Here is a 26,699-nt window from a genome sequence, read left to right as displayed (position 1 = left end):
GTTAGAAATAATGATTAATATTTGAAATATTAATTTTGTTCTACAAACTTCAAGCTCAAAGGAAGGCCAGTTGTATAGCTTATATCACCAGCATAACTGTTTTCAGCTGTGCTAACATAATTGCACGGGTTTTCTAATCAGACATTAGTCTTCTAAGGCGATTAGCAAACACAATGTACCATGAGAACACTGGAGTGATCGTTGATGGAAATGGGCCTCTATACACCTCTGGAGATATTTCATTAGAAACCAGACACTTCCACCTAGAATAGTCATTTACCACATTAACAATGCAGAGAGTGTATTTCTGATTAATTTAATGTTATCTTTATTGAAAAAACAGTGCTTTTCTTTGAAAAATAAAGTCATTTCTAAGTGATCCCAAACTTTTGAACGGTAGTGTACATGTATCTCTCGCCCTCCTTCAAAGAACAATACAATATTCTCCGTTGAAGAACTTCTGAATACCTCATGTTGCTCACTGACTGGCTCAGAAAAATCCCACCTTGCCTCGCACAGGGTACACGCCAGCATGTTATTTTGCCTGGTTTGTTTAACTCCTCCCACTTCTCTTCGTGGGCTTGTATCCTCCTTGGGTGGGCTGGGGTCCTCAGCGCTCCCCACGGACCTTCATGGCCTCGACCAGAACCTCCAGAGTTCCCACCCTCTACCGGCCCTGACGTCACGGGTCCGGGTTCGAGACCAGCCGCCGTTTTGCCCATCGCCAGGGTCGAGAGCGCCGGGAGGACCGGCAGAGGAGGAGGACCAGGAGCCTTAAGTTTCACGGACGCCCATCACACCTGGCGTCCATTTCACACGTCCCCGAGGCTGGCTCATGGAAGTTCTGAAGGTAAGCCCACCAACACACTGGTAAACCTGTAGGAGCGACAGTGTCCTGTACGTGACATGGTGGTGGATACTCTCCCGTGGTGCCTTGAATTCCACCTATTCCAAACTGGATTATGCATTTCTCATTTCTTTGAAACCACAAATTCAACGTGATTATGGATTTTGGCTTCAGAAATTCTTCCGTCTGCGTCAGCTCCTTAGACACAAATACGGTTCTCTGAGAGTGGACTGTGTTAAATCCATACGGGGGATTATCTCTTGACAGAATTCCTGTTTCCAGACATTTGGAATTCAACACATTTAATCCTATTTGCTCCACTACACTGACACATTTTCATTCATTTCATTCCTGCTATGACCAAAGGGACCCTGAAAACGGGAGAGTATGAAGATGAGAAAATGTGCTGCGGAAGAGGTAGAACGCTGCCTTTATCCGTGAAATAAAAACTCTGAGATAGCAGTGTTAGATAATTAGGATGTGTCCAAGAATCAATTTTTTTCATCCTTCAGGAATTTCAAAAGTTTTTAACATTGTCAAAAGTGTCTGTGAGATACATCAGTGGCCTGCGTTGGGTTCACAGACTTCCTGTCCTGGTGAGGTCAGCAACTTCTAGTATTTCTGCCAATACCACAGATATGCATGTTACACCATTAGGTCCACGACGTTCTGTAAGACGAGTGTGATGCTTCTGCAGTTGGGTGATGGAGCAGTGCTTTTAAGGTCAACAGTTGTTGATTTGTCTGGAGTAGCATTTTCATATTTCATGTATCAGTGTTTTTATTAGCTGAGTCACATAATCCATTTGCACTGTACCTCATCCAGTTATTTCAGCGTGAAAATCACATCCCGCCAGTATCACTTGGTCTTTTTTGTTCCATTTTGCTATTTTTTCTTTTAAAACAATGCTCTCGTACTGTATTATTTTCCAGACACATATCCCAGTTTCCTGGGCAAATGCTTCTTGACCGTTTGAACCTAACCTGTCTGTGGATTATCAAAGACCCCCCAAAGCTGTGCAGGGGAGGCAAAATTAGCTTAGAAGTACCAGGCAGAGCTGCTGGACCATGAAAGTGAAAACAGAAAGCTCAGATGGGGTTGTCCAAAAGAGGAGGGGGGACCCTTAATTAGCCGAGTTACCTCTGACCCCAGCGAGAATTAAGTTTTTAAAAAAACTAGTTCAGGGATCAAGACAAACGCTTTTTACTTAACTCATAAGTCAGCCAACAAATGATCGTTTGATTCAAGAGAAACAAGAACAAGATCATTTAAATTAATCAAACGTCGGCCTCAGAATAATGTATTTCTTATTATCGATTGTTCTATGATAATAATATATATCAAATGACAATGTGAAAGGTGTTTCTGGATACAGATAATTATCATCTGAATGTGCAGCTCCCCTCGGCTCTATGGAGCTCTGTGGAGCTCTGTGGTTACTTAAGTCACTCATTGTTTAGCTGTCTGACCTATAACTTTACTGTTTTGGTTCATTCACACCGCCCCCGTAGTTTAAAAACACTTTATAAACCCACTACCTGCTTAACAACCTCACACAACGATGTGATGTATGATAACCTACGGACATCTATTCCTCATTTTTCAGGCGTTTTCCTACAAAAGCCTCCAACACTCAATTTCCATTTATTACATGCATACGGTCTTTTCAAAATAAAACGTACGTCTTCACAGGAAAACTTGGAAAACTAGTTAGGTTCATGAATAGATCGTGAAATACTTAGTTCGCTTTTATTGGAAAATAGAAACACTTTGTCGGGTTCAGGAATAAATCATCATTTGGGTAAATACAACTACAGAAGCGCAGTTACTGAAGTACACATGTTATGTAACAAAAACATCAGATTGCTGTTTGTTGGACCCATCCACCCAAACATCCCGCCCGCCCGGTGTGCGCTCCAGCGGTCTTTATATGTCCTCGTTCATGTGGAAAAGATTCCTTGGGATATCTACAAATTCCGGGCCATTACTTTTGTATAGCTACACATGCTGGATGAGACCAGCCTGAGCTGCTCAGCAGTAGACACACACAGTTGAAGAGAAGCTGGTCCACACAGTGGAGCATTTAATATTAAAACTGTCAGATAGTTCCAGCAAGTCGGTAGAGACCAAAAAAACGAGATAAAAGAGTGTGAATATTGGATTTGACAACGTAGGCAGAAGCGCAACTCGAAATAAATGTTTCTCCAAAACTTCTTGATGAGGAAATAAGCAACAGTTCAACTCTAAAAGTTTACCATATCAATTTAGACATTCAGGATATCTCAATGCTTTTATTCATTTTCTTTTTTCAGCTGTTTTCAAAGTACTTCAAAGTAAATGTTTTTTTTTTTAAAGTGCTTTTTTTCTTCTTCTGAAGTATGAAACAAGCATGTATCCCTACTGACGACCCTTCAGACATGACAATGTCAATTTATTGCAAACTGAACAGTGCAGTGGGCCTACGTTGTGCTGTGATTTATAAAATAGACATTATATTTCTGATGGTAGCTATCAGAGGAGTTCTTCTACGTGACACATGTTTCCTCAAACAAACCGATGTCGACACTTTAATAGAGAACACCTAGGAAGAAAAAATTGCGCTTGTCTAGAGGTTGCCAGTTAACAGGGTCGCTGGAAAAACCAAAACACCTGCAACAGAATACGAGAGCCTCACTAGCCTCAAACGCCTCACTAGCCTCAAACGCCTCATTAGCCTCACTAGCCTCAAACTCCTCACTAGCCTCAAACGCCTCATTAGCCTCACTAGCCTCAAACGCCTCACTAGCCTCAAACGCCTCATTAGCCTCACTAGCCTCAAACTCCTCACTAGCCTCAAACGCCTCATTAGCCTCACTAGCCTCAAACTCCTCACTAACCTCAAACTCCTCACTAGCCTCAAACGCCTCATTAGCCTCACTAGCCTCAAACTCCTCACTAGCCTCAAACTCCTCACTAGCCTCAAACGCCTCACTAGCCTCAAACACCTCATTAGCCTCACTAGCCTCAAACTCCTCACTAGCCTCAAATGCCTCACTAGCCTCAAACACCTCATTAGCCTCACTAGCCTCAAACTCCTCACTAACCTCAAACTCCTCACTAACCTCAAACGCCTCACTAGCCTCAAATGCCTCATTAGCCTCAAATGCCTCACTAGCCTCAAACTCCTCACTAGCCTCAAACGCCTCACTAACCTCAAACGCCTCATTAGCCTCACTAGCCTCAAACTCCTCACTAGCCTCAAATGCCTCACTAGCCTCAAACTCCTCACTAGCCTCAAACGCCTCACTAACCTCAAACGCCTCACTAGCCTCAAACGCCTCATTAGCCTCACTAGCCTCAAACTCCTCACTAGCCTCAAATGCCTCACTAGCCTCAAACGCCTCACTAACCTCAAACTCCTCACTAACCTCAAACGCCTCACTAGCCTCAAACGCCTCATTAGCCTCACTAGCCTCAAACTCCTCACTAGCCTCAAACTCCTCACTAGCCTCAAACGCCTCATTAGCCTCACTAGCCTCAAACTCCTCACTAGCCTCAAACTCCTCACTAGCCTCAAACGCCTCACTAACCTCAAACTCCTCATTAGCCTCACTAGCCTCAAACTCCTCACTAGCCTCAAATGCCTCACTAGCCTCAAACGCCTCATTAGCCTCAAACGCCTCACTAGCCTCAAACGCCTCAAACGCCTCACTAGCCTCAAACTCCTCATTAGCCTCACTAGCCTCAAACGCCTCATTGGCCTCACTAGCATCAAACGCCTCATTAGCCTCACTAGCCTCAAACGCCTCATTAGCCTCACTAACCTCAAACGCCTCATTGGCCTCACTAGCATCAAATGCCTCACGAGCCTCAAACGCCTCATTAGCCTCACTTGCCTCAAACTCCTCACTAACCTCAAACGCCTCATTAGCCTCACTAGCATCAAACGCCTCAAACGCCTCACTAGCCTCAAACGCCTCACTAGCATCAAACTCCTCACGAGCCTCATTAGCCTCAAACGCCTCACTAGCCTCATTAGCCTCACTAGCCTCAAACGCCTCACTAGCATCAAACGCCTCACTAGCCTCATTAGCCTCAAATGCCTCACGAGCCTCAAACGCCTCAAACGCCTCACTAGCCTCAAACTCGCCTCTCTCGCGCTACCAGACCAGGGCCCAGGCTTCTTTGCTTTGCCGACATGTTATTCAAGCATATGAGGAACACGGTCCTGCTTTAATCCAGGTTCTCTCGAGCGGCAACAGGTTGGTGCTGGGTCGGCCCTCCCAACACCCCCCATATGTTTAACACTTTTCAAGTTTAACCGCTTATGCTAATTAAAGAAAGCAGAAACCTCTGCAGATACTTACAAGGTCTTAGAAAATCAAATTCGATGTAACTCCAACAAAGTGGGCTTTCTATAAACACGGTAGCCAATCTGAACGAGGACTGCCTTCTAACATTTAACTATTGGCAATTTGGCATGAGATCGCACTTTCGGTACTGGGACCTTCTTTATGCTTCGGCAAGCCACCACAGCCTGGAAAGTTGGCTGGCCTGCGGGCTTTAACGGTTCTACTCGGAATTAAGTTGTGCTTACATTTGTGATTTCTTGATTTCATCAGCGCTGTCTTGCCTGTAGAGTTCCATTTGGTAGTGTCTTTAGCATTGCATGTGGGGGGTGGGGAGTTGTTGTATTTCAATTGTAATTTCAACAGAGTTCTTTACTATCTTTATTGGAACCTTTGTGTAACACTGGCAGCATGAACAGTGGGGTAAAGGGGATACATTTGAAATTTAGAGGTGTATGATTGAGGGATTGCCTCCACATAGATAGATAGATAGATATGTACTTTATTAATCCCCAAGGGGAAATTTGTCGTAACAGTAGCAGCACCAATAAACTAAACACACAAGAATAACATGGCTGCTCACAGCACAAGAAAGCTAACAGTGTTGACCTCAGGGGAAACCTGTTGACAGGTAGGGACTGCAGGCCTCCTGAGATACGTCTTGTTTCTTTATTTGTGGTTCTGCTTTCCGTGTGTCCCAAAAGCATAAAGCAAATTTTCCTCATGAATTTAAATGTTTCAAAAGAATTGGATCTAGAAGACAGCCCCCCTATTTCATGGCCCAGAACAGCCCTGACTTTAAAAAAACAAATCACCAGATGCATCTCCACGTGCAGTCGTCCGTGGCTTGCACTGACCTTTTCCTCAAACTCCAGGCACATTGAGCTGAATAATGCTACATCTTTGTGCTCTATGATTTTCGGGAATAGACTTTAAGGTCTCAGACTTGTCTAAGAGAGCCTTTTGTTTCAGAAACCCATCAGAGTATACCGATCCACTTATAAAATGGAAGAGCTCGTGGAAGCTGTTATTAAAATTCGCCCCCCTGGCCACTGCTAAGACGTTTGCCTCCACCCCAACTGCACAAGCACATTTAATAACTTTAACCTTCTGACAAAGCGGCTCTCTCACTAACCTCGTCACCAAAAGTCTACCTTATCATCCTCTGATTTTAGGGGTATCTTTGTGGGAAGTATATTAACACAAAAAATTTGAGAGCGCACAAAAGAGATTTGAGCGCTTTCTTTGAGAGCTCGCTGCAACAGATGGGGAGAAGGAGCAGTCTTTTTGGTGTCTATTGTCCTCAAAATTGATACCCAGTAAAAAGTCGGAAAAAAATACAGGAATATTTAAAAAAAAATTAAGAATGATTTAAAAGAGATGCAGTCAAAGAAGGTTTAAAACATGAATTACTTTTGCATGTCAGAACGTGACAGAATTGGAGATATTTCACATTTTTTTATTTGTTGTGAAGCTTACATTTGGCAGTGGCTCTTTACCGGGCTTTTATGTGAAGGGTCCACGGTCACTTTCAATAACACACTGATTGGATTTGGGGGACTGAACAATATGATTTTAGACTTAAAATGGATTGAGTTGAAGAAAATACATCATACAACATTCGATTGCACTTAGACCTTCTCATACATCAGCTAGGCTTCTGGGTCATCAGGTCTCAAAGGAAGGTATGTCTGTGTGTCGTCCAAACACAATTCAATGGGCGTAAAAGCAGGGTTGTACGTGGTGGATTTAATCCAGGCTATGATTTCAGATTGAAAGGACATCGACGTTAGTTTAGAATTGCTAAAAGAACATCCCTACTTGCAAGTAAGAAGTGGTCTTGGGGGGTAATATGCTGCCTTATATCCTTGATTCAATTAGTCAATTACTGCTATCTTCATTGTATCTTTCAAAGTACATAAAACACATGTAAACATGTTTTTGGCCCATTTTTGTCCTTTTCTCCTACTTACTCTCTTTAACTCCTGGGTGGATTCATTTAGCCATGTGTTCAGGTCCAAGACATTCTTATTGTTGCACTAATATTTATTATTGGTAGATATTGCAGCTGTTGGAAACCATTGCAAATAATGTTTCTGCAACTCAGCAAAAAACATGTCCAGACTTGTCGGGCCATTTGGTCTTCAGAGCCTCACTGAGGATGTTAGCATCGCAGCATGTGGCCAATAAAAAGGTCAGCTAATGAAGCAAAAAAACACTACCCAATAAAAAAGTTTCCTCAGGTCTTTTGGCCTTCCCAACACTTGAGATTACAAAAGGTTGCTCGCCAACAGTTCTGCATCAGCGAGCTTCAACAGGACACACCTGCAACCAGACGGTGGGGTCTTTAGATCGAGATTAAAAGGCGGTACAAGGAAATGTATTTATTTGAACTATGATTTTTTTTAAATGAACATTGAGTTGGATCAGATCGCATTAAACCCAACCATATCAGCATCATTGGCTTTATTAGATAACTACTCAGCTCAGAAGTGACAATCAGCCTCATTCATACATGTTTTTCTCAAATGAGTTTCTCTGTTACAATTATTCACGTTTGAGCCTGATTTTATTTAAGTCTTGGAATGTTTTTAACATCAATTAAGAAGTTCTAAGAGCTCTGGTTCAGGGTCAGCTCTGGTGTTATACCGTGATCTTGACCTACTTACACTCCAGATAACTCTGTCGGAGCACAAAGCAGTTTTATTCAATGTGGTTTCATCCCGACTATCTGTTATTCACAGTTCACCTGTGTTTTTTACCGCTGCTTCTTCAAATGCCTTCAAAACACTTATTTTTTTAACATAGGGGAGCTAGTCTCCCTTTTTAATCACAGCAGTAAGAATGTCTTAGACCTGAACGCCCTGGCTTAATGAATCCACCCAGGAATTAAAGAGAGTAAGTAGGAGAAAGGAACAACGATGGGCAAAAAACACGATTACATGTGTTTTATATGCTTTGAAAGATTTATTAAACGGTAGTTTAAAAAAGCAAGATAGTCCATCATCAATCATAATTTAAGAAAAACAATCCCATAATCATATTTAAGGTAATTGACAAAATGAATCAAGGAAAGAATGTATTGGACCTGAGCACCCTGGCTTAATAAATCTACTCCGGAATTACAGAGCACCATAACTAAGCTGTAAAAGTCATCGTTCATTGCACCTACAGATTCTGATGAGGGCATAGTTGACAACACAATCATGCTGATGAGAGCATGGTCGATAGCAAAAGGATACAAGTCTAAAAATACATGTCTAACTCATTGCCAACGACTTGATGAAGTTTGAGTGCATTGCTTTTATTGGAGGGTAATTTATTTATAGTTCATTGACTAATGGGGATATTGTCTTGACATTGCTGCAGCTCACATTGGCTAGATCCACCGCGACTGGTCTCCGGTTATCAAACGCACATGACGTTTTGTGGAGTAAATGCCACATGAGTTAACCTCGCATTGCCTCATTCACCGTGTTCACTGTGCTTCAGATCGGATGGGAAAGAAAAAGAGATGTGGTGGCCAAAAACGTATAACCTTTTCAATTATCACCAGTCTGCACTGTGAATCATAGTCTGTATTTTTATGATTAAAACTGACATTGTGTCGTTGGTGTGGATCGTTATGAGCGCTTGGAAATTGCATGGATTGCAGTGCAACTGACCTCTGAATTTCATTTAATATGTTAATGATGTCTACTATGGTCGTGATTTACAACAAAGGGGCACTTCTTTCTCTACCAAGATCAATTTGTCTTGTATGAATTGTAACAATATCCACTCTGGTATTATTAAGTGTTAACATCCAGAATAAAATTAGGGCTGAAACGATTTGTGGATGCATTGATTGATATATTAATCGGCAACAATTTTAATAATCAATTGTTTAATGACTTAATTAAGCGATTATTAAAATTGTTGGCTATAAACATTTTTTGGTTCCGGAGGATGCGTTACTCTGTTTTAATGTGGTTAACCTAATAAAATAAAATTTTAAGAGGTCACGTTTGTCTCTGAAAACTTGCAAAAGGTATTTTTCACTTTTTTAATAAGATTTTATAGGATTGATACAAGAACATCATTAAATATATAATATAATATATTAATCGCCAACTATTTTAATAATCGATTATTTAAGTCATTGAACAATTACAAGTGCCATACAGTCTTTGGTTCCAGAGGATGCGTTACTCTGTTTTATTTTGTTTTAATGTGGTAAACCTAATAAAATACAATTTGAAGACGTCACGTTTGTCTCTAAAAACTTGCAATAGGTGTGTTTCACTTTTTTCATAAGATTTTACAGGATTGATACAAGAACATAATTAAAGGCTTAATTTGGCGTACCCAATATGGTGCACAACATGATGTACGCCCTTGTTATTTTTGATAAAATAAACCATATATACACAACTGACATTGCAGACTCTAAAGACTTAAATATGTAAACCTTGTATCCAACGATAAACTCATATCTTCGTAATCTGAATCCCTGCAGCATCATTAAATCAACTGAAATGCGTGAATGAGTGTGAGTATTCTAATAAAGAATAATATTTTACATCCGTAATGGGAATATATATCTCTCTCAGTAGAAGTCAAGGATTTATTACAGAAAGTTTATAATCGTTTCTCAGTTGTAGGATGACATTTAGGATTTTTTTTGCATGACATAAACAAATTCGATCCCGTCTTAAAATAGGTCTTTAGCTCTAGAACCATCCTAAATTAGAAACCGAAAGAAGAAAATTGGCAGCTCACCATTTTTCACTCTGTGCCAAAAACTATGGAATTCTGTACCCAAGGCACTAAGAGATGCCAGCATTTACAAACCGACATTTAAAATATTTTAATTCAGCATTTCCTTGTCACTCTTCATTTGTTTTAGTCTTCGACAGTTTTATTTGTATTTGTACGCCTCCTTTTTCCATGGTTTCATCGTGCGGTATTTGCATGTTTGATGAGTGTTTATTCATTCTTTTGTTTCTTCAATTTTTTTGTAAAGCACTTTGAACTAGTCCCCATGTATGAGTAAAGTTTAATGTTATAATTATTACAGGGCAGATTGTAGAATCACATTTGCAGTTATAGTTTAAAAAAGCTAAACTCGGAGGTCTGGGATAGCACACAGTCATGAGTTAAGGAATTATTGTAGGACCAGCAGCTAGGACATTTTACTTTAATGTATGTTTATCCATCATATATTAATTACTGATTTGTGTGGCCTTAGATGTGACTTTTTTGGCACACTTTTTAATGCTTCATTTATTTACTTATTTAACCCTCCTGTTAGCTTGACATTTACTCACATATTTTACCCTCGGGGTCAATTTGACCCCAGCAATTAAAACCTCCAGAAGATTATTAGAATTAATATTGTTTCCCAAGTTTAAGTGTGAGGTACTTTATGTTTGTTTGTTGACTACCTAAATAGCCCTTTAAATATATAAAAAAGTTGATATTTCTTATATGTTTGACATCAAATTGACCCCAAGGAACACCGACATTAAACATTGAATGGGGTCAAATTGACCCTAAAGGTAACAGGAGGGTTAACTCCAAACCACAATCTTTTTCTCAGCCTAAAGTACCGTTGTTGCCTGAAGCTAAAGCTGTTTTGCTCTTGCAGTAAAAGTTTAAAAAAGCTAAAGGACCAGCAGTTAGAACATTTTATTTTAATGTATGTTCATCCATCACATATTAATTACATGTTCCTGATTTGTGTGGCCTTATAGATGTGACTTTTTAGGCACACTTTTTAATGCCATCACAAAAAATGTTCCCCAAGGGAGGCTGGTTACCAAGGACGTAAGAAACCGAGTCGAGCCGGAAGGCAGTTATGAATGGATCTATTTCTTCCGTGGTCAAAGAGTGATGACAATCTTCTCAAATGTTACTGGTCCTCAAGGCCCATGTGCTCTCCTTCCGAAGGTAATAAACCTCTGTCTCACAATGAATAACGTGAGAGCTCGTCTCGCTTTAGGGTTGGATTAAATACATCCCCTTGTTGATAGTTCCTTCGCAGTGTGGCCTTTTCCCTCAGACAAACCTTTGGGTTGAGGAGGGGAGACAAAGAAAAGCTCTACTGTGTGTTTACAAAGAAGCCTTTCTCTCTCTCTTTTTTTGGTGTTTAAAAAAAAATCATGGCTCTGTCCAGCCAGAGGGCACTTCCCATGCGTTTGTGTTCACCTCTCCAACTCCGAGTGAGTTTGCTCTGAGCTCACGAGCAGCGTGACACGGGATGCGGACGCAGGCGCATAAATTAGCTGCACGGCTGGCGAAGCGGCTTCATCCCTCGGATGAACGTTTGGATCTATTAGATAAGCTTTCAAGTGAGCCCATACACTGTGTTTGCTTCGCTTGTAATAGCAGATCATCATCATTATCGGTGGTAAGAAAATGTAAATTGAAGTCAGACAATTTTATTTATATAGTTCAATACCACACAAATGTGCCTCAGGGGGAGTGTAAATATATGATGCTTGTCCTCGGAGTGAAAACATTTGAAGTTCTGTAGCTGAGTGCATTATTAATACGCAGCACTGTGGCGTTATACTCAGTTAAATCGGCCCAAATTGTCAAAGAATATGACCTCTTACCAGTTGGGAGTGCCCTGTAATACCTTTAAAGTCCAGGCGGTATCCTGATCAGATGCCCGATCCGCCTCAGCTGGCCGCTTTCGACATGAATGCATGGCCGCCAAGCATTGAGTTGTTGCCGTGTGATTGGCTGATTAGATATTTGCATTAACAATCCCTAAATAACAGTGTCTGGTTGTGTGAGAGAACGTGTGTGTGTACCTTGATGCACTGCGTTGTCCTGCCGTCACTATTGTTGCCGTCAACATGTTTGTTCATGGTGGTCATAGAATGAGCAAAGTTGAGTGATTGCAAATGCATATGTCAAAAATGGGCACCTGAAAGACAAGGTGTGACAACAATCCTTGTCCTCTCTTTATGTTAACGTACTTTAATAACCTACTGTTTTGCAGCGTTGGGGCAGCCAAGAAGTAAACAGCTCTGGTCATGTGACACTGCACACATTTCATTGAAATCCTTATATTTAAATCCTTTTATTATTTAAATAGTTGCTGGAAATGTATTAATATATAATTCAGTCGCATTTTCAACCGTAGACCTGAGAAGACGAAAAAATCCCAGATGGAACGCGAGGGTTGATATCCAATGCTTTCTAGGACAGCGAGAGCGTAACTCTGCATCACAGACCATCACCTAAATACTTCAATCCAGTACTTTCTCGTTAAGCCTGAATCAAGCCGTTCACCTTCTTTACCATGCATATGTGACTGCATAGCATATGTGACTGCATAGCAACTGTGACGCTGAAATGAAATCAACCCGCAATCCCCAACATTCATAATAAATGTATGATTTATTTTGGCTTGTTTTGCTGTGAAACAATGGTGTCAATTGTGTTCACAGTGCTCAGAACAAACAATGTTTTATACCATATGAGCAGAACTAAAGATTAAACGCTAGTTAGCCTTGAGCAAGCTTCAAGTCGCAGGCTACTGGCCAATCAGTAAAAAGACTCCTTTGTGAGCCCTCGGTGGTGACGTCAATTAGACTCTATAAAGACAAAATTCATAGTTAAAGTGGAACAACATAGCAGTGGGAGGATGAGTCTCAGCGTCTTCCTCCATTCCTTAACTTGCATAACTAATGAGCCGTGAACCCTGGATATATTCGTCCGGACGAGTCACCGCTCTCAGATTTGCACATGCTAGCTTGCTGATCACAGTGTAGGCTAACCAGATAAAAGGGTTTATTTACTGTTCGTAGATTATTTTTATCAACCGCTACTCAAATAACATGTTGGAAATGCTTGAATACAACCATTATCAGGTGAGTTGTTGCTTTTTCTTGTGGCTTTGCGATAATTATGAGGGGGGGAAAAAGAATCTGCAGAAGCTATTATCTCATTATTTGTGTGTGGCTGGAATGATATTTATGTTAGCAATATGTACTTTAACCCTCCTGTTACCTTCACATTTACGAACATATTTTACCCTTAGGGTCAATTTGACCCCAGCAATTAAAACCTCCAGAAAATGATTAGAATTAATATTGACCCGAAAGGTAACAGGAGGGTTAAGAAGACTGTGTCACTATCCTTCTCTACACAGTTATCAACACTTGCTAATAAACACAGTACAGAAATGTTAACGCTACAGAAACTTAACCCTTGTGTTGCCTTCGGGTCAATTTGACCCGATTCAATTTCTTTTCCCTCCTGTCGCTCGGGGTCATATGACCCGATTCAATGTTTAACCCTCCTGTTACCTTTATATTTACTAACATATTTATTATTAGAATTAATATTGTTTTCCAAGTTTAAGTGTGAGGTACTTTATGTTTGTTTGTTGACTCCCGAAAGAACACAGACATTAAACATCGAATCGGGTCAAATTGACCCGAAGGCGACAGGAGGGTTAAATATTGAATCGGGTCAAAATGACCCGAAGGCAACACAAGGGTTAACAGTATCACCGAAAAGCTCATGAAAATTGTTTTTATATGCTATATAGATGAGTTGTTTGGGTGCTGCATGAATTTAACTGGTCATGGATCATGTGACGCAGCTGCACTGGGCCACAGTGTCCTCTGTGTGGAGTGTGTTGGTCTCGATTATATATAATGGGCCAGTAGCATGATGCTGATAATATCTTTTTTACTGCAATATTTGAATTGTAAGGTCACGTATAAAAGCCTGCTACCGCTATAGTAAAGCTTGGATTCTCCTGCAACGCAGCAGTACAACGTGTGGTTACAAGTGTGAAGTCATCACATGCAATGAGCTATTTCAAAAAGTCATTATTAATGCTTTTTCTTTTGCATTTACCCATTGATCCCTGCTTTCTAAAGTGTAGCAATCACATAGTGGACTGTGGGGTTGTAAAGTCGACGTCTTGCTCACCTATAGGTGCAGGCCCACCTGGAGAACCCCACCAAGTACCACATCCAGCAGGCGAGGCAGTACCTGTCCACCACCCTGGGTGGCAAAGCCGGCAGCCAGTGCCCCAGCCAGCCCCCCGAGCACGGCATGCCGCTCGGCCACGGCAGCAGCGCCCCCAACAGTCCCATGGCCCTGCTCACCCTCAGCTCCAACTGTGAGAAAGAGGTACGGCAGCCGCTTTCATTTCCTCACATTCAGACACCCAAATAAAACTGCAAATATGAACAGAATGTGCATCTTTTTATTTGCCTTACAGATGGATGATGTCATTGATGATATTATTAGCTTGGAGACGAGTTACAACGAAGATGTTCTTGGACTTATGGACCCAGGACTGCATATGAACAACGAGGTACATTGCAAAGATAAAAGAATATGCTGCTTATTGTATTGTTATGACCGTAAAGTCTCTGTAGTACCGTGGCTGCATCTGTCTTTTGATTGAACGTGAAGCGTGCGTTATCGAAAGGACATTTCTTTAATACTCTGTAGCTCCCTGTGTCTGGAAACCTTCTCGATGTCTACGGCGACCAAGGACTTCCACTCCCGGGCCTCGCTATCAGCAACTCCTGTCCATCCAGCATTAAGAGAGAATACAGAGGTAAATTACTTATTTTATTTTTAATTTATTTAACCAGGAAATGCCTCATTGAGATTAAAAATCTCCTTTACAAGAGAGTCCTGGCCAAGACAGCAGCAGTAGCACATTACACAAAGTTTCAGACAATACAACATGAAAACAGTGACAGACAATATTAAAAAAAGGAAAGATTATTAATATTATTAATCTCTTTCACACACATTTTCAGCGTTTAATGCTTTTTACTGCTGTTTTACTGTCATTTAGCTTGAATCTAGCTGCGTACAATGCAATGAATGCTGTGTACATTCAGACTGTGAAGTAATTTGACTGTCAATATAGTAAAAAAAAGAAAATTCTGTACTAATATCTGACTCTTAGCTAGTAATTCAATCTGGTAGTCAGATCTGTTTCAAGTACTCAAAGGTTTGTTTGTTCTCCCTATCTAAGATCTCGGACCGTATTATACAGTTAAATATTTTGTTCAGAGGGGGAATTATTTTTTTTCGATAAAGTGTATCAGGTGAACGCATCATGACTGCAGGCCAATGTCTATATTGTGTGCAATTTGGAAATGTACAATGTATTAAGTCAATTGTTTACCAAATAATTACCTCCAGCTCCTGGCATGAAGCAAGTATTAGAAAAGCCTGATGCCTGTAGCCTGTATGAAAACTATCAAAGGCAAGAGGGATTTCCAGTAGGTAAGCAAAGAAAAATGAAGGTGAAAAAAATATGATGTTTTGTAAACTGTACAAGCTGTTTTCCATCAGATTTCTTTAGAAACTGCATAGAAAGGGTTTTGTGGATGATGAAATCGCACACAATACAAATTAACTGTAATTACCCTGCTGACAAGCATTATTTTAACTTGATTTTACATAATGTTTGGCTGTGATTATCCAGGATAACGTCACATGTTCTACAAGACAACAAAAAAGATACATTATTAAGATAATAACAAGGCATTCCATTTACTTATCATTCATTGAATTCAAACAATGAAGCTTTTCAAAGCACTAACATGTGTGTTTCTTTTTGTTTCACAGAGGCTGAAGTCCGCGCTCTTGCTAAAGAGAGGCAGAAAAAAGACAACCACAACTTGAGTGAGTCAATCAATACAGAATCATCGGCGTGATTGTCTCATTGATTACGTGACGGAATTATGGCAAATTATCAATATATAGTCTGTGATGCCAGACCATTCAACAAGTTAAAGAGGTTTTAACTTTCAACTTGCAAATATTAGTTGTCTCTGTTATTTGACATTTTTTATTATTACATTTAAATGTTTGACTTTTTTTTACACTGGCTGTTATTTTATTATTTTTGTTTTAAATTTTTTTAGAATAATTGGTCTAAAGAAAATATATATTTTTTCATTTGTAAAAAACAAATGACAATTATGTTTATTCATTGTATGACCTTTGATTCCACTTACTTACTGTTTATTGTATTTGACTAATTCTAGTTGAACGAAGGCGGAGATTCAACATCAACGATCGCATCAAAGAACTGGGAACCTTGATACCCAAGTCAAACGATCCGTAAGTAGGCATTTAGATTATAGATTAGATTAGAAAACTTTATGAACTCATTTGCCACCAAAAAATCATACAGACAACAACAGACACAGTCCACAGAGCACAACAGACAAGAAACACATGGAACACACACAACCAGAAGATGCCCCATAAAACATGACAATCAGAAAGATGCTAAATCTAAATTTAAAAAAAGAAAGGTAGTCCATTAAAAACACAGTGTAGTGGATGGCCTTCAAAATAAAGGATTGTTTTAACCTGGCCCTGTAACTTACATGCATTTCTGCGTATGAATGCATGTGCTGCCCGTCTGTCTATTCATCCTCCTCCTCATACGTCCAAGTGTCCGTAAGGTGTAATGGCTCGTATGCTCAGAGGGCCCAATAAAGAATCCTGTCTTGTGTTGGTCAGCCGGTCAGCTGACTCTGACTGTAGACCTCTGTCTCCTGTTTACCCCAGAGACATGCGCTGGAATAAGGGCACCATTCTCAAAGCCTCCGTGGACTACATCAGGAGGCTACAGCGGGACCAGCAGAGAGCCAAGGAGCTGGAGGCCAGGCAGAGGAAGGTGGAGCATGCAAACCGCCATCTGATGCTTCGTATACAGGTGGGTCTTTTGTCTTTGTGGGGGAGCGAACGTCACAGTAAACTGAGCCCAGTTGTATTACCCTATTCATCCACCGGGGGCTACTGTTAGCAGTATCAGTTAATTACCTTCGCATTGAAAATGCGGAAAGTTATGTTTTGATCGCCGCGTATTTATTTGTATGCGTGTTATTCGCCTAACTCAAAAAGTATAAAACCGAATCGCATGAAATTTGGTGGGATGATTGGTTATTACCCGGGGACCATTTGATTAGATTTTGGGATCGATCGGGTCAAAGGTCATGAAAAAGGTCAAAATCTTCTTGAATCGCATGGAATTTGGTGGGATGTTTGTTTATTATCCGGGGACCATTTGATTAGATTTTGGGATCAATCGGGTCAAAGGTCAAGGTCATGGAAAGGTCAAAATCTTCTTTTTACCATAGCACGGTCAATTTCTATCCAATTGGCATGCAACTAATGCCAAAATGTTCATAATGCAATGCCCAATCTTGTGATATGCGAAGGTATGCGCTCTACCGAGTGCCCATTCTAGTTGTATATATTGTCATATTAAAATATACATTCCTTTAAATATTTTAACAATTATCGGATGGATTGGCATGAAATTCGGCGTGCACATTGATGTCCAACATCCAGGACGAGATGTCCCCTAGTATCACCATCAGGCCAACATTTACATTTATTTAATACTTTAGTGCTAATTAGCGAACAGTAGCATGCAAACACACACAAGTTGTATTAAAAATCTCATTCTGATGTACTGTATGCATTAAGTATGTAGTCTACTGTGTAATGCCGACTAAATGAACGATTAAATATATTATCTTAACAGCAGAATGTTCATATTGAAGTATCTTAAGCCACGTCTCAACGGGCCGGGTAGACAATTTCTAGGCCAGTTATCTGGATAAACTGACCACATATTTGGAATTGTGGAAGTTGATTTTCTTTGAACGGACTGGTCACAGATGAGGTTGAAGTCAAAGATCAATTAATCAAATTTTGTATTGAACATGAATCATGGGAAGAAAAGCACAGTTTGCTGCACTGCAGAATTTCTTCAACCCTTTATCCCCTAACCCGCCACATAGAAGTGGGGGTGAGACATACATGGGTGTCATATTTATGTCCATTCATGGATGTTTTAACCATCTTAAATCTAGATTTTAACCTAGAGGTGAGTTATTTAAATTTCAGGGAGAGATGCTGAGCACAGGCACGCAACATACAAGTCCATATATGGAGGTGGTCAGAAATTCTGGCAAATGTAGGATATTTCTGGGCATTTCTCACATACACAAAAAAAAAACACGCTCGCAACACAACATATTCGATTTTCCGTCATACTTAAAAAAAAATTCAGCCTAAGATGGTGAACAGGATGAATGAGCACACTGACATTTAGCTCAAAGGACTCACAGTGTAGTCGTGTGTGTAGTGACCCTGTTTCCTATCAAAAAGGTTCACTATGGTTGCATGGAGGTTTAATTTCGACGTGTGCAATAAACAGATGCAATGTCCAGTTTGTTATGTGAAAGGTTATTTATTTCTAGAATTGCACGGCTTCCAACACAAAACAAAATATGCGTTCCTTGTATGAACCCATTTGGCTGTTCCCAAATTATATTGGCCTCTGTCTTAATTGATAGTGGCCCTACGCCCCCTGTTGGTGGGAGGTCCAACAAAACAAAAACAAACGGAATGGCTCTTACAGTATGTTTTTAAAATCATGTTTTCTTTATTTCTATAATCATCTAGGAGCTGGAAATCCAAGCCCGTGCCCACGGTCTTACAGTGGTTGCTTCCTCGTCCGTCTGCACATCGGACTTGATAGGCCGAGCCATTAAACAGGAGCCCGTCCTCGGCGACTGCCCCACGGATCTCGACCAACATGTCTTGGGTCCCGACATGTCCCCTCCGACCACGCTGGACCTCAACAACGGCACCATCACCTTCGACCAGAGGCCTGCAGACGGCGGGGACTCTGGTCCCTATGGGACCTCCAGGAGCTGTAACATGAAGGATTTGGTAAGGGACAGCCTGTCGCCGATGTCCCCGAGTGATCCCCTGCTGTCCTCGATGTCCCCGGAGGGCTCCAACGCCAGCAGCATCCACAGTTCCAGCTCGAGTATGGAGGAGAAGGAGCACGGCTGTTAGCTCACTGACTCCTTCTCTGTGTCGCATCCCATCAATGAGGCACTACCCTTAAAGTGACTTAAAGATCTCCACATGACCTTCATTATAAACTCTATTTTTTATCTTGAATCCATATTTTTCTCTTACTCTTTGCCAATTCGTTGCTGAACTCTAATGTTCAAAATACTGTATGTAAATGTACCTGAGGTATTTTTGTTCCTCGATTGTACACTGTATTTTACTTTGCTATATATCGATGCTGTGTAGATGGTTATATTAGACAAATATATATATACGTATATATATATATGCATGTGTATGTATATACATATATATAACTTAATGACTTGTTTATTTTTGTCGATGGTTTTCATATTTGTCCCAAAATATGCTTTGAATTGAAATTTCCATTGAGATAACACACAGATGTTGCAAATGTATTGGTAGTTAAAAACAACATTTTTATAATAACAAAGAGATCAAATACTTTCAAAATATTTTTTTTTAGAATTTCTGTCCATGTAACAGTGAAAACTTCAGTTGGTTCCATTGCAATAAAATGCACAAAAAACAAAAAGTTATTTAAATATTTAAGAATCAAGGAGCAAATATTATTGCATATTAGGAATGGTTTCTAAACATATTTATATGTATAATAATGTGTTCACCCCATGCTTTTAAACATATTCTGAAGAAATCAAATCAAAACAGAAATGGAATTGATGTTATTATTAGGTATTATAATATTATCATATTTTTTTATTTAATGAGAGCTGATTTAGTTTAGTTTTGTTATTTTAATTACTAAATTAATTATCGCAAACACATTATTTATCTATTCCTATTCTAACGTGATTGTTGTGCACATTTTGAATACTGAAGGCAAATGACTAGTCTGTGTTAATATTGGGTAAATATAGGGTACAATTACCTCATGTTGATAATGTACCACAGTATTTTTTTAACGGTGGATGCAAAAAGAAATAAAAGAAAAGGTCCACTAATATAACACCTGGATAATTTTGTTGGTTTACCATTTCAGAGGTTTTTGCTCATGTGTTATCGCTTGCCAATATTGTTAATAAATAAAACAAGATGCCCATATGTTGTATATAGTGCCAACCTTTTATTTCGGGGGTCTTGTGTGTGGTATAAATGCATTGATCTATTTGCCCGTTGATATTTAATTCACATTTCTGTGCAGATCGCAGTGTATAAGAGTGTCAAACTATTTTAAACAGTTGTCTTGGTTACTTTGCTGTCATGTATTTAACCTCCACTTTTAAATATTGAAAATAAAATGTATTCTTGAAAATATAAACACAGCCACATTTCTAACCAGACACCAGATTTAAGCAATGATCGGCGATCTGTCGTTGCGTGCTGAGACCACAGGGGACAGCGAATGGATGGGTGATATCGACTAGACTAGAGCATATATATTTCAATCAGGAAAGACTTCATTGGAATTTAACAATCATTTAGGAGTTGCTGTAATCTTAATTTAAGAAGGAAAAATTAAGGATGGTTCACTGTCACCAGACACCTTTGCAAAGAGAAATCAACTTGGGATGTGTATATATATTTATAGCCCCCAATCAGCTGATAGAGTAATTGCTGCACGACTAAGAGACTGCCTATGAATGAACCAGAGTGTAAAGAGTGTCTACCTTACTAAACTTTTGCTTGAGAGAGAGAGAGAGATACAATCTTTTACTCAAATCAGAGTAATTGAAAGTAGGGAGGACGTCAAGGACATTTGCATCGTGTATATTATTAAAACACGTGCACACAATTTGATAATTAGTAAACATCTTTAATGAGGATGCATACAAATATACGTAAGAGCCATAATCAGTGAGTAGTTGGCACGCTGCTTGTTACTTCCCAATAACAAATTAAAATATATATCTTAATCTACTTTGATTGGGTTAATTTACACACTTTGAAATGAATTGCCAATGTCGGCAGCATCTATTATTGTGAGTATTTGCTGCGTTGCGGACAGTAGGAGCACATGCTGTGTGCCTGTGACACATTTCTATCAACTTACTTGCAGTTTCTTTTCCCATCACTTTGAAGAATTACATTTCATACACCTTCTGACAAAGTGGAAACATTTTCTCCTGAAAGGATATCGAACGGATGCGGCTGATGCACAGGTTCAGACTCAGTTGCTGTCGGAAGAGCCGTCGCTCAGCTCCTCACGCCATTTTACGAACGCTTTGTGCAGGATCTCACAAGACGTGTCATTAGAAATCACTGCAATGAAAGAAAGAAAAAAGAAAAAAATACTTTAAGTTAACCATAAATATATTACACGAAGTCTGAATTACATAAGTACTAGATTAAACCACTCTTAATGAAATAAATTGGTTGTCCTTGCATTAAAAGAAGGCCAAGGAGAAGTTAATCTGGCTCCTTTGGGGGGGGGGGGGGGGCTCTAATGGGGCTTGACCTAGCAAATGATTGTGGCATGCCACTGCCTGTACGTTAGCTAGCATGTTGCCAGCTAGCCACAGTAGTTTGCCAACTAGCCCCACAAGTAGCTGTTATGTCTCCAAGCTTCCAGCACGACCTATTTCTACAAGGACACGCTAACTTGTGCTGCATTCTGGGCTTCCACAAGAGTTTTGACTTCCTGCTTTCTCTTAACCCTTGTGTTGCCTTCGGGTCATTTTGACCCGATTCAATATTTAACCCTCCTGTCGCCTTCGGGTCAATTTGACCCGATTCAATGTTTAATGTCGGTGTTCTTTCGGGAGTCAACAAACAAACATAAAGTACCTCACACTTAAACTTGGAAAACAATATTAATTCTAATAATTTTCTGGAGATTTTAATAGCTGGGGTCATATTGACCTCAAGGGTAAAATATGTTAGTAAATATAAAGGTAACAGGCGGGTTAAACATTGAATCGGGTCATATTGACCCGAAGGCGACAGGAGGGTGAAACATTGAATCGGGTCAAATTGACCCGAAGGCAACACAAGGGTTAAGCGACAACCCTAAGTGATTCTTACCCGCTCCCCCAAGACCAACAGGCAGAGGCATTCTGACCAGGCCTCCCGAATGCTTCAGCCTTTCCTGCAGAGGCTTCTGTATAAGCTCCATGGTACACGCCTCATGCCAGACGGGCAGCTCCAGGCCCACCATGCAGCTGATGATCCGTTGCTTTTCGTTTTCCGTCAATAGGCCGCTCTCCTTCGACACGTAAACCATGTACGACATATCGATGTTCACTGCCTCGCCATGCAGCAGAGATGGGAGAACTTTCTGTATGCTAAAGAGAGAGAGACAAAGATAATGTGAATATTTGCCACCAAAAAGGAATGGACACCTTATTCCCCATACGATCTCAAGAGTGTTATGCACTAACATGGAATTAAATACATGATAATATACTCTATAATCTATATATTTAGCTATGTTTGCAATGAGGGATTTATTGAATTACCATTTCTAATGATGGGCTGACAAGGTGGCCAAAGTCCACCAGTCTGTTTGGTCATCTTCCCAAAGGTTGGGGGCAAGCTCCTCCAGCATGGTTACAATGGCTGTACGAGTCGCTTGTGATGCAGCCTGGCATTTGGTGTCTAACATCATGGGTCCGTGTGTCTCAAGAAGCTCAAAGAGGCCTCTGTGCTTCATCAAGGCCATCTGCAAGAGCACAAAGAAAACCTTAATGAACAGTTCAAAGGCGAAAAATTATAAATAGGCTACTGGACATAAAATATCTTCACTTCATTTCTCAGAGCAAATAAACATCAAGTGCATCAAGCATTTGTGTCAGTGGAATTTGAGCCATCCCTTTGATGACTCCTGGATCAGTTGCTGTGCTGTTAACACATCCTCACGCTCCAACCCGTGACAGGGAGCGCGTTTCAATTTCCGCTTGTTAAACACATGCATTGTGTCTTGTCAAGGAAATCTTCCATGGTCACAGCAAATGTCCAGTTTCTACTTTGTACATGCATAGGCCTACTGTCTTGATTGGGTTTAGGAAGAAAAAAATTGTATGTTGGGTTAAAATAAGTACATTTCTAATGTAAAATGTGTTTGTTAAGTAACTGGCGTCAGTAAAGAACAGAAGTTACGTAACAAAACTGAGGTTAAAAAGTCACGTCTGACTTGGTTTTTAAACGGGACACGAACAGCGGTCTCCCGAGTGAAGGTCCCGTGTTTGTTGGACCCGTCTTACTAGTTCATCTGCTCACCCTGGGTGAACTTGCTTTCTGTTGATACTTTACTATATGCGGTGAAATCAACCTTTTTAATTAACTTAAGAAAAAACAAATGCCATATGAAATGTCTTCAAGCCTTTATTGAAAAGATGCTTGTAATATTTAAATTGAATGGTAGAGGTCTTTCACCACAGACGGTTGAGAAGTTTAACCATGAAAAAAGGTTTAACAGAGTCTTTATACACATTAGTTAATATCTAATAATAGCTTCCGACTAATAGTATCCATATTGTTGTGAAGCATGTCATGGTATATAAACTGATGATCACGTTGATACTGGAATCCTCATACCTCAGCACGTATCAACTTTAAGGTAAATGTGGCAACATCCAGGGGCTTTAACGTACCTTTAACATCTCTGCAAGCCCATTGGAGATGTGTCGTCGTGGAACAGTTTGGAGGAAAGAGAGGTCAAGGAAGGCCGCGGCCGGCGGAACGTAGGCGCCCAGCTTGTTCTTGCAATTTGCAAAGTTAACCCCCGTCTTTGCACCCACGCTGGCATCGATGTAGGAGAGCAGCGTGGTTGGGACCCTGATGTAGGGTGTGCGTCTCCTGTAGAGCGAGGCCGCCAGGCCCACGATGTCCAGGCACACCCCGCCACCAATGGCAATGATGGGCTCCGAGCGGCGGTCAAGGGAGAAGTTGTTGACCTCCTCTAGGATCTGTAAGGCCATTGTTATGGTTTTATTCTCCTCAGTGGTGGGTAGAGACAACATCTTGTACAGGACATTATTGGCCTCTAAATATTCAATTAGCTTGGGAGCGTAGATTTTGTAGACTTCTTGGTCAACGACCACGAAGCGTTTGATTGGCATGTTTGATTTTTTAACATCTTCCAGCTGCTGCGGGTCGGTGATGTGGCCCAGCAGGAGGGTGTCGTTGCTCGGGTCCAGCAAGTGCCGGGTCTCAGTCACCTTGTAAGTAAAGACGATGGGGCTGACCACTGTCCAACTGGTGCCCTGTTCTGTTTGGCTTTCAGAGCTGACACACAAATCACATGAACAAACACTTTTATTACAATGGCATTGGTTACAGCTATTGTAGATGTTTCTTTTTTCTTCTTCGAGTTCTGTCACTCACCAAAAACATTTTGTACCACGACGACTTGGAAATACATTTGATAAAATACTTTTACAATTAAAACATGTCAGCATTACTGTGGATGTACAATAAGCTTAATACAACAGCCCTCAACACACTGATGTTATAATATTTGTGAAAAAGATGTACAGGATGAACAATAATTTTATGAAAACAGAAAAGAAGTCAACGCCTCCAAAGCTCCGTAAACCATTTTTTACTAAACACTAAAGTATTTGTCATCAGAATAGAGAGATCAACAGTGTTGGTTATTTCTTAACATTATGGCTAGTGTTATGTAAACTTCATAATAGTCTGACTTTATTTCTTCCACAAAATCCATGAGAGTTATTACCACGAATTAAATCCATAGATTTTTTTAAGAGAATAAGAATATACACTTTTATTAATCCCCAAGGGGAAATTAGTTCTCTGCATTTAACCCATCCTTAGTTATTAAGGGCTGCGGTGGCGCCGGGAGTGGGCTGCGTGAAGCGCCGGAAGCAACTGGGGGTTCAGTGCCTTGCTCAAGGACACTTCGACTTGCAACTAATGGGGAGAGCGAGGATCGAACCCACAACCCTGCGGTTGCAGGACGGCCCTCTTACCCCACTGAGATTGCTATCTTCTCTCTTCATCTAAATCTAATACCTTTGAAGTTTCCTTTGTTCACATCAAACAAAACAATAAATAGTTCTCAACTCCTACACGTGACAGTAGTGTTCTCAAGGTGTTAGGTTTATTGGCAGCTAAATCAGTTTTTACGGAGGACTGGTAGTCTGCCAAAGTGACAAACTCAGTAATGCACCCGAGGCAATCTACCTACAAACTCCTGAGAAGATTCCAGAGAAGTACAAGATGATGCATGAGCCTTGGATATGCTTTTATACGTGACACATTTCTACTAGTTTTTTGAAAGAAAGTAATTATTACACAATGTGCAAAAAATGATCTGGATGGTCAATGATGGTTGTCATTATCCAGAGTGTGACAATGACTCTGGCAAACCCAGTTCAAAAAACCCAACGCCATTACAAGTGCTCAAAGTATGTGAAAAATGAAAACTTTAAAAACAACATTCCTTCGAAAGCAATACTTCCTTGAGTCGACTGCAATACACTTTTACCTTTAGTTTATAGAAGGTAAATGTGTGTCTTAATTACGCAAACAATATAAAAAATTAAAAAAATAGAATTTTTGGCTGCGAATCCAAAATATTTGCTAAAAAAACAACAACAAAGAAGCTACGAGTTGGGACGTAGTGGGCTGCACACGCTGCTGAATGAGCCTGGAGGTATTGTGTAGAGGACATGGAGGTAAGTTCATTATATTGCTCTGTCAAAATTATTTTAAATGTAGCAGCACTTCACTTTGTTTTCATGTTGTTAGTGTCGTGGAGTCTCTTTTTTTTAAAGAACGACATGGAGGGCTGCTGTGTTGACGTGAAGCCCCCACTTTTAACCCACTGTGGACTAACGTTACTTACAAGGTGGTGATTTTGAGAGCAACGGTTTGTTTCAAATATATTTTATTTGCAGCCCAAATTTCTAGTTGCAGCCAAACGAACACATCATTTATCGTCAGTTAATATATTCTTTCTTACAAATGAGAAATCTGCTCTCAAAACAGTATGTTTGTCTGTAATATGGACACAAATCTACCTTCCTAAATTTCCTGTCTCCATATTGCATGCCATTTCAAATTGTACATGTTCTGCCATATAGAAACAATTTTTGCAGTGTGTTTTTAACCATATCAATCCAGATTTCACACAATTGTGCATAGGCCTACAGTAATTTTGGCTGCTGATTTTTACTCTGACTATTCAGATTAGTCATACATATTGAGCCATGCTTGTAGTCACACTTCATAATTATGAAACTACAGGGCCGTTTGGTAGGCAGTACCATCAGGCCAACAAAGATAAAATCAACAACAACAAAAAAGGATACTTGCATCATTCTTAAATCAAAGAATGCTTAAGATTACTGTTAAACTCACATTTTTGCAGCAGAGACACAGTCAGCATCTTCGTTATTAACCTTTCCTTGTATACTATTCCAGGTACCCATGACACGCACTAAACTAAACTCAGTTTCATTTTCTTTGCCATCGGGTGCTCGTGAGTTTTTCTAGTGAGAGTGTGCTCACCTGTGTGCGCGGATGTGTCGGCGCCTATCACGGCAGAGCGATGCGCGTTATGGGAGCGGCGGCGCTGGGCTTAGCCCAGAAGAGTGAAGCAGCGAAATTTGTAGACACAGAAACACTCTCAGACAGCAGCTTGCTGTTACGTGCGCCTGCTGCCAGTCTGACTCCGCTGCTTTGGGTGAATGACGTCACGTGCGACCTGGAAG

At 40.3% G+C, this 26,699-nt stretch overlaps 2 protein-coding genes across 3 annotated transcripts; one reads left to right on the top strand and one right to left on the bottom strand.

Annotated features, from left to right (window-relative positions):
• The first annotated feature begins 659 nt into the window (after positions 1–659).
• On the top strand, positions 660–20,341 carry mitfa (melanocyte inducing transcription factor a). 2 transcript variants are annotated; one of them, XM_056438091.1, is made up of 9 exons: positions 660–850; positions 14,119–14,316; positions 14,408–14,503; positions 14,644–14,752; positions 15,352–15,435; positions 15,781–15,837; positions 16,203–16,278; positions 16,735–16,882; positions 18,643–20,341. In XM_056438091.1, exons 1-9 carry the CDS (start codon positions 836–838, stop codon positions 19,039–19,041), a joined length of 1,182 nt encoding a protein of 393 aa, XP_056294066.1. In that variant the 5' UTR covers positions 660–835; the 3' UTR covers positions 19,042–20,341. The 2 variants fall into 2 exon arrangements, with proteins under 2 accessions (XP_056294066.1, XP_056294065.1); XM_056438090.1 differs by lacking the exon at positions 660–850 and adding an exon at positions 12,959–13,040.
• A 474-nt stretch (positions 20,342–20,815) lies between these two features.
• Positions 20,816–26,503, bottom strand: eevs (2-epi-5-epi-valiolone synthase). Its single transcript, XM_056438092.1, has 5 exons — positions 26,347–26,503; positions 23,613–24,246; positions 22,479–22,681; positions 22,045–22,304; positions 20,816–21,282 (listed from the first exon to the last, which is right to left on the bottom strand). The coding sequence occupies exons 1-3, from the start codon at positions 26,415–26,417 to the stop codon at positions 22,484–22,486; spliced, it is 903 nt and encodes a 300-aa protein (XP_056294067.1). The 5' UTR covers positions 26,418–26,503; the 3' UTR covers positions 20,816–21,282; positions 22,045–22,304; positions 22,479–22,483.
• Positions 26,504–26,699: the final 196 nt, after the last annotated feature.

Source organism: Pseudoliparis swirei, chromosome 18 (assembly GCF_029220125.1).
Source record: "Pseudoliparis swirei isolate HS2019 ecotype Mariana Trench chromosome 18, NWPU_hadal_v1, whole genome shotgun sequence".
NCBI classification, from domain to species: Eukaryota; Metazoa; Chordata; class Actinopteri; order Perciformes; family Liparidae; genus Pseudoliparis; species Pseudoliparis swirei.
Note: the sequence above shows the minus strand (reverse complement) of the source record. Positions and strands in the feature narration are given on the sequence as shown.